This window comes from Mustelus asterias, chromosome 21 (genome assembly GCF_964213995.1).
Source record: "Mustelus asterias chromosome 21, sMusAst1.hap1.1, whole genome shotgun sequence".
NCBI classification, from domain to species: Eukaryota; Metazoa; Chordata; class Chondrichthyes; order Carcharhiniformes; family Triakidae; genus Mustelus; species Mustelus asterias.
This window is the reverse complement of record NC_135821.1, coordinates 4,569,445-4,578,010: the sequence shown is the minus strand read 5'-3', so window position 1 is coordinate 4,578,010 and position 8,566 is coordinate 4,569,445. Positions and strand designations below refer to the sequence as shown.

General features: G+C 55.4%; 1 protein-coding gene across 1 annotated transcript in view; it reads right to left on the bottom strand.

Moving 5' to 3' along the window:
• The window catches only part of ube2m (ubiquitin conjugating enzyme E2 M), a 31,923-nt gene extending 30,679 nt beyond the window's left edge, over positions 1-1,244 (bottom strand). The window contains exon 1 of the mRNA XM_078237375.1: positions 1,011-1,244. Coding sequence (XP_078093501.1) covers positions 1,011-1,119 — 109 coding nt within the window. The 5' untranslated portion in view covers positions 1,120-1,244. The remainder of the gene's footprint in view (positions 1-1,010) is intronic.
• Between the last annotated feature and the right edge of the window lie 7,322 nt (positions 1,245-8,566).

The following is an 8,566-nucleotide window of genomic DNA, read 5'->3' as shown; positions in this document are numbered from 1 at the left end:
GGGGAGAAAGAGTCTCGACGGCCGGGGAAAGGGGGGGGGGGGGTCTCGGCGTCCAGGGAGGGTTCTTGGCATCTGGGATCAAAGGGGGTCTTGGCGGCCCCGGGGGTGGGGTCTTGGCATCCGGGGAAGGGGGGTCTCGGCGTCTGGGGGGGTCTTGACATCCAGGGACTGGGGGGGGTCTCGGCGTCCAGGGAAAGGGGTGGGGTTTGGCGTCCGGGGAAGGGGGGGTCTCAGCCTGGTGGTCAGTCCATGTCTTTGGGGGGGGGAGGGGGGGGGGGGTCAGTCTCTCCCCTCACCCCCAGCCCAATGCCTCAGGGTTGGGACAGATTTCCCCCCTCAAAGCCCCCCCGGGGGGGTCTCTCTCCCGGGGGGGGGGGGGGGTGGGGGGGGGGTGGTCTCTCTCCCCGGGGGGGGGGGTCTCTCTCCCCGGGGGGGGGGGGGGGGGTCTCTCTCCCCGGGGGGGGGGGGGGGTCTCTCTCCCCGGGGGGGGGGGGGGGGTTGTCTCTCTCCCCGGGGGGGGGGGGGGTTGTCTCTCTCCCCGGGGGGGGGGAGGGGGGTTGTCTCTCTCCCCGGGGGGGGGGGGGGGGTGGTCTCTCTCCCGGGGGGGGGGGGGGGGGTTGTCGCTCTCCCCGGGGGGCCCGGGGGGGGGTCTCTCTCCCGGGGGGGGGGGGTCTCTCTCCCCGGGGGGGGGGGGGTGGTGTCTCTCCCCGGGGGGGGGGGGGTGGTGTCTCTCTCCCGGGGGGGGGGGGGGTGGTCTCTCTCCCGGGGGGGGGGGGGGGGGTGGAATCTGCAGCCAGGGTCCCCCCTCCCTCCCCCAAGAGGGAATCCTCCCGGGCCCAGGGCCTCTCCCACACGGGGCCGCCTCCCAAATCGAGCCCCAGGCTGCGCTGAGGCCTGGTTGTGTCTGGTACGCTGCCCGGAGCCGCTGTCCCTCCCTCCCTCCGGGGCCCGGGGCCCAGGCCGCACAGCCCCGGCCTCTCCCCGGGCCTCTCCCCGGGCCGGCCCGCTACCTTTCTGGATGCGGAGCTGCGCGGCCGACGCCTTCTTGGTGCCGCTCTTGGCCGCTCCGGCCGCGTCCTCTTCCTTCTTCTGCTGCTTGAGCGAGAAGAGCTTGATCATGGTGCGGGCGGCGGGGCCTCGGCGCTCGGGCTCGGTGGCTGCGGCTCGGGGGGAGGGGGGGAGACGGAGCCGCCGCTCGGGCTGCAGCAGAGCGCGGGGCCGGCGGGGGGGGGAGGGGGAGCGGCGGGTCAGAGGGCACGGGGGCGGGGCCTGGAGCTGGAGGGCGGGGCCTGGGGCGGGGGGCGGGGAGTGGAGGGCGGGGCCTGGGGCGGGCGGCCTGGAACGGGAGGGCGGGGCCTGGAGCGGGGCGGGGCGTACAGCGGGCGGCCTGGGGCAGAGGGCGGAGCTAAAGGGAAAAGGGCGGAGTTAAAGGAAATGGGGCGGAGCTAGACGGAATGAGGCGGGGCTAGAGAGAATGGGGCGGGGCTAGAGAGAATGGGGCGGGGCTAGAGAGAAACAAACGGGGTCAAGGAGAGGAGTGGGGGAAGGGATTGAGGCGTGGTTAAATGAATGGGCGGGGCTAGTGGGAAGCGGCGTGGCTTGATAGAAATGGGCGGGGCTTGAGGAATCTCTCTCTTCCCCACAGCACCCATGGGTCCCACACTCCGAGAGACGGGACACACTCAGGGTGTAGGTGACACATTAGGGTGGGTGAGACACTTGGGGTGGAGGGGGCACACTCGGGGGGAATGGGTGACACACTCGGGGGGAATGGGTGACACACTCGGGGGGAATGGGTGACACACTCGGAATGGGTGACACTCGGGGGAATGGGTGACACACTCAGAATGGGTGACACACTCAGAATGGGTGACACACTTGGGGGAATGGGTGACACACAGAATGGGTGACACACTCGGGGGAATGGGTGACACACTCGGGGGAATGGGTGACACACTCGGGGGAATGGGTGACACAGAATGGGTGACACACTCAGAATGGGTGACACACTCAGAATGGGTGACACACTCGGGGGAATGGGTGACACACTCGGATTGGGTGACACTCGGGGGGAATGGGTGACACACTCGGGGGGAATGGGTGACACACTCGGGGGAATGGGTGACACACTCGGGGGAATGGGTGACACACTCGGGGGAATGGGTGACACACTCGGGGGGAATGGGTGACACACTCGGATTGGGTGACACACTCGGGGGAATGGGTGACACACTCGGAATGGGTGACACTGTCAGGGAAATGTGTGAGACACTCAGAGTGGATAGGACACACTTGGTGGGGGGAATGGGTGACGCACGGGATGGGTGACGCTGGGGAACACGTTTTACTGGCAGTGAAGGACTTCCTGAAGTGCCGTCCCTGGTGTAATGTACGAAATACAGCAGCCAAAACACCAATGTGGTATGCTGTGTCAGTGATGGTGATTTGAGTGAGAGGGCAGTGCACAGGCCACCCTGTTCCTTTTCCTGTGCGCGTGTTTGTTTGGTGGCTCCCTGGGTGGCATAATCACCTCTCAGTCAGGAGATTGTGGTTCAGGTTTCTCTGCAGAGACTTTAGCAGTAATACTGAAGGGAGTGCCGCATTTTGGACAAGCCATCTTTTCCATGAGCTATGAAACCAAGGCCCTATCTGCCCTGATGCGGAACATCCCATTGACCCTATCCCAAAGAAGAGCAAGTGAGGTGGAGGTGTGATGCCCCTCGTGCCATTGCCAATATTTACTCCTTCATCAGTATTACAAAAACATATTTCTCTTCCAACCGACCGCTGCGAATCTTCTCATGGTTTTCAATTTCCTGGCCCCAATCACTTCCAATTCACCACTTTACCCAATCTCTCTGCACCTCCATCCTTCCCGACAGGATATTCTGAAAGCTCTCTGCCACTTCCTTAACCGAAGGCTCAACCAGTCCCCACCACCATCCTCCCACCGCCTGGCAGAACTGGTTCTCACATTGTACAACCTCTCCTTTTATTCCACTTACTTCCTCCACTCGGAAGGCGTTGCTACGGGTAGTGTTGGAATAGCAGCATGATGCAAAGGGAAATGGGTCATGTTTTTCTCCAGTCTCAGTTCTGCCCCTGAGCGAAGCACAAGGCACACAGCTGTAGATTGTAGAAGTGTTTCATAACTTTCTAAGTCAGCAGAGAGAATGGCACGGTGGCACAGTGGTTAGCACTGCTGCCTCACAGCGCCAGGGACCCAGGTTCGATTCCAGCCTCGGGTCAGTGTGTGCGCGCGGAGTCTGCACGTTCTCCCCGTGTCTGCGCGGGCTTCCTCCGGGTGCTCCGGTTTCCTCCCACAGTACAAAGATGTGCAAGTTAGGTGGATTGGACATGGTGAATTGCCCCTAAATGTTCCAAGATGTGTCTCTTAGGGGGAAGTAAAGTTTACTTATTGATCACAAGTAAGGTTTACATTAACACTGCAATGAAGTTACTGTGAAATTCCCCTAGTCGCCACACTCCGGTGTCTGTTTGGGTCAATGCACCTAACCAGAACATCTTTCAGATTGTGGGAGGAAACCCACACAGACACGGGGAGAACGTGCAAACTCCACACAGACAATGACGCAAGGCAGGAATCGAACCTGAGTCCCTGGCGCTGTGAGGTAACAGTGCTAACCAGTGTACTGCCCCAGTGGGGTAAATATGCGGGACTGTGGGCATAGGGTAGGGGGTGGGTCTTGGTAAGATTTGGTGCGGACTCACTGGGCTGAATGGCCTCCCAATGCATTGTAGGAATTTTGCAAGCACAGGACAACAGTTGGCTAGTGCCAAGTGGAGGATCCTCTGGGAGGAATGTTGGTGATCCCTTCAAAAAAACAAGCCAGGAATACCAGCTCGTGCTTTCCTTTCCCTGGTCAAATCCAGTCAGTGCAAACCATTATCAGGCAACTGGGTAAATGGCATTGTCACCCCTTGTGTCAACGCCTCACTGAGCACAGATGTCCATGGACTACAGCTGGACACGTTAAAGATTGGCTTAATCGGAACGCCAACATCGTCATCAATGACTATGGTTGGAATGCTTGGAGGGCCATGGCTGCCATTGTCACCCAGCATTGGGTAATTGAGAGAAATTTACGCACAAACACATTTTATTCATCAAAATTTAAAATTGCATTAACACATCAAGCCAGGACATTGGTTGGGGAGAATTAAGCCTGGGCAGAGGTTTTAGCAGCCAGCTTGCACAAGATCGAGCAGCAATAAGGGATGAGCATTAAGATTCTACTGCCCCATTTAATTGAGGAAAAGAACTGCAGAAACCTGCTTCAAGCCCTCCCACCGTTAAACATTATAACAGGAATCAAAAGCATGCAATAGAATCCCTACAGGGGGCCATTTGGCCCATCGAGCCTGCACCTATAACAATCCCAGCCAGGCCCCAACCCCGTAAAATGCAGCTCAGTGGTGTGTCAGTGTGGCTCCCCATGCTGTCTCACTGGCTAAAGTAAAATTTATTTATTAGTCACAAGTAAGGCTTACATTAACACTGCAATGAAGTTACTGGGAAATTCCCCTAGTCGCCACACTCCGGCGCCAGTTTGGGTCAAAGCACGTCCTTTGGAGTGTGGGATGAAACTGGAGCACCCGGAGGAAACCCACGCAGACACGGCGAAAACATGCAAACTCCACACAGACAATGACACAAGCCGGGAATCGAACCCTGGTCTCTTGCGTGAGAACAGTAAGAGTTTTAACAACACCAGGTTAAAGTCCAACAGGTTTATTTGGTAGCAAATACCATTAGCTTTCGGAGCGCTGCTCCATCGTCAGATGGAGTGGAAATGTGCTCTCAAACAGTGCACAGAGACACAAAATCAAGTTACAGAATACTGATTAGGATGTGAATCCCTACAGCCGGCCAGATCTTAAAGATACAGACAATGTGGGTGGAGGGAGCATTAAGCACAGGTTAAAGAGATGTGTATTGTCTCCAGACAGGATAGCCCGCAAGTCCAGGAGGCAAGCTGTGGGGGTTACTGATAATGTGACATAAATCCAACATCCCGGTTTAGGCCGTCCTCATGTGTGCGGAACTTGGCTATCAGTTTCTGCTCAGCGCTGTCGTGTGTCGTGAAGGCCGCCTTGGAGAACACTTACCTGAAGATCAGAGGCTGAATGCCCGTGACTGCTGAAGTGTTCCCCCACAGGAAGAGAACAGTCTTCCCTGGTGATTGTCGAGCGGTGTTCTTGCGTGAGAGGCAGCAGTGCTAACCACTGCGCCACCGTGCCTCTACATGCTATCAGGTGCACAGAAACAAACATCACTTTGCCCATTCCTGTTCATGCTAAGCTGACCCATCACTCAGTAGGAGATAGTGACGTCAAGGTAAGGACCAAGGGCTGCTCTTACCCCCTTGGAGGGGGAAGAGAGAGAGCTGCCTGGTGCTGATTTAACCCAAGGATCACCACACCTCAGGCGAGGGGATAGGTTGAGAAGGCGGGGCCTTGAACTTGGGAAATGAACCTATGCTGTTGGCATCACGAACCAATCATCCAGCCAACTGAGCCAAATAGATCCCCAGTGGTGTAGTGGTAATGTCAGTGGACTAGCAATCCAGGGGTCTGGGCTAATACTCTCCGGGGGAGGGGGGGGGGTGGGGGGGCGTGTGGAAACAGGTCCAAATCCTACCATGGCAGCTGGTGGAATTTAAGTTAAATTAACTAAATCTGGAATATAAACTAGTCTCAACAATTGCGACCATTGTTAGAAAAACCCATCTGGTTCACTAATGTCCTTTAGGGAAGGAAATCTGCCGTCCTTACCCGGTCTGGCCTACATGTGACTCCAGAGCCACAGCAATGTGGTTGACTCTTAATTGCCCTCTCTACCCTGTTCAGGTGAATGCAAATATCCCATTGCCCCTTATCCCAAAGAGCAAATGAAGTACTCATGGTGCATATTTTCCTATTAAAGACCAATAAAGTTGGCTGCAGTGTTTTCCCTGGCGAGTGCTTGGTGCAGTAAGAAGTCTCACAACACCAGGTTAAAGTCCAACAGGTTTATTTGGTAGCAAATACCATAAGTTTTCGGAGCACAGCTCCTTCGTCAGATGGAGTGGAAATCTGTTCTCAAACAGTGCAAACAGACACAGAAATCAAATTACAGAATACTGATTAGAATGCAAATCTCTACAGCCAGCCAGGTCTTAAATGTACAGACAATGTGGGTGGAGGGAGCATTCAACACAGGTTAAAGAGATGTGTATTGTCTCCAGACAGAACAGCTAGTGAAATTCTGCAAGTCCAGGAGGCAAGCTGTGGGGGTTACTGATAATGTGACATAAATCCAACATCCCGGTTTAGGCCATCCTCATGTGTGCGGAACTTGGCTATCAGTTTCTGCTCAGCGACTCTGCGCTGTCGTGTGTCGTGAAGGCCGCCTTGGAGAACGCTTACCTGAAGATCCAAGGCTGAATGCCCGTGACTGCTGAAGTGCTCCCCCACAGGAAGAGAACAGTCTTGCCTGGTGATTGTCGAGCGGTGTTCATTCATCCGTTGTCGTAGCGTCTGCATGGTTTCCCCAATGTACCATGCCTCGGGACATCCTTTCTTGCAGCGTATCAGGTAGACAACGTTGGCCGAGTTGCAAGAGTAGGTACCGTGTACCTGGTAGATGGTGTTCTCACGTGAGATGATGGCATCCGTGTCGATGATCCGGCACGTCTTGCAGAGGTTGCTGTGGCAGGGTTGTGTGGTGTCGTGGTCACTGTTCTCCTGAAGGCTTGGTGCACAGAGAACAAGGGGTTTCCCCACTCCTCCTCACTATCAAACGTCTGATCCTTTGCAAGAGAACAGAATCAAACTCAGCTTTAATGGTTCACTCACTGTCAGGGTTTGCAAGAAATGGCAAACTTTGGACCATATCCCAAAGCATACTGGGGGTAGCACAGTGGTTAGCACTGCTGCCTCGCAGCACCCGACACCCGGGTTCAATTCCCAGCTTGGGTGACTGTGCGGAGTTTGTACGTTCTCCCCATGTCTGCGTGGGTTTCCTCCGAGTTTCAGTTTCCTCCCACAGTTCAAAGATGTGTAGGTTAGGTGGATTGGCTATGCTAAATTGACGCAGTGTCAATGGGTTTAGCAGGGTAAATACCTGGGGGTACGGGGATAGGGCCTGGGTGAGATTGTTGTCGATGCAGACTTGATGGGCCGAATGGCCGCCTCCTGCACTGTAGGGATTCTATGATTCTTTATCACTGACCAGAAATTGAACTGGACTAGCCGTCTAAATACTGTGGCTGCAAGACCAGGTCAGGGGCTGGAAATTCTGCAGTAACTCATCACCTGATGCCCCGAAGCTTACCCACTTTCTACAAGTCAGAAGTGTAATGGAATACTCTTTACTTCCCTGGATTTGTGCAGTGCCAACAACACTCAAAAGACACTCGAGACACCATTCAGATCAAAGCAACCTGCCTGGTTTGTATCCTGTCCACCTCCAACATCCGGTGGCAGCAGTGTGTACCACAATGCAGCAACTCACCAAGGCTCCTCCATGGGCACCTTCCAAACCGATGACTTCTACCACCTTAGAAGGACTCGGGCAGCAGATTCACAGGAATACCAAGCTCCTCTACGTCACCCACCATGCTGACTTGGAACTACATCGCTTGTTCCTTCATTGTTGTTGGGTCAAAATCCTAGAACTATTCAAAATAGCACAGGCGACACAGCGGTTAGCACTGTTGCTTCACAGCGTCAGGGACCCAGGTTCAATTCCCGGTTTGGGTCACTGTCTGTGTGCAGTTTGCACATTGTCCCCGTGTCTGCGTGGGTTTCCTCCAGGTGCTCCGGTTTCCTCCCACAGTCCAAAGATGTGCAGGTTGGGTTGGTTGGCCAGCCATGATAATTTGCTCCAAGTGTCCAAAGATGTGTAGGTTAGGTGGATTGGCTATGCTAAATTGCCCTTTAGTGTCCCAGGATACGTAGGTTCGAGGGATTAGCGGGGTAAATATAAAGTTTATTTATTAGTCACAAGTAGGCTGACATTCACACTGTAATGAAGTTACTGTAAAAATCCCCCAGTCGCCACACTTTGGCGCCTGTTCGGGTACAATGAGGGAGAATTTAACATGGCCAATGCACCCAACCAGCACGTCTTTGGAGTGTGGGAGGAAACCGGAGGACCCCCACGCAGACACGGGGAGAACATGCAAACTCCACACAGATAGTGACCCAAGCTGGGAATCGAACCCAGGTCCCTGGTGCTGTGAGGCAGCAGTGCTAACCATCATGCCACCCCATATATGGGGATCGGACCTGGGTGGGATTATGGTCAGGGCAGGCTCGATGGGCCGAATGGCCTTCTTCTGCACTGTAGGGATTCTGTGAGCACCGTGGGTGTTCCGACACCACAGGAAACGCAGTGGGTTCAAGATGGCAGCTCACCCACCACATTCTCAAGGGGCAATTAAAGACAGGCAATAAATGCTGGCCCAGCGAGTGACGCCCACGTCCGGGGGAGGCGGGGGGGGGGGGGGGGGGAGAACAGAGAACGAAGATTAGGAGAGAAGAGAGTCCAGCAACCCCAGTA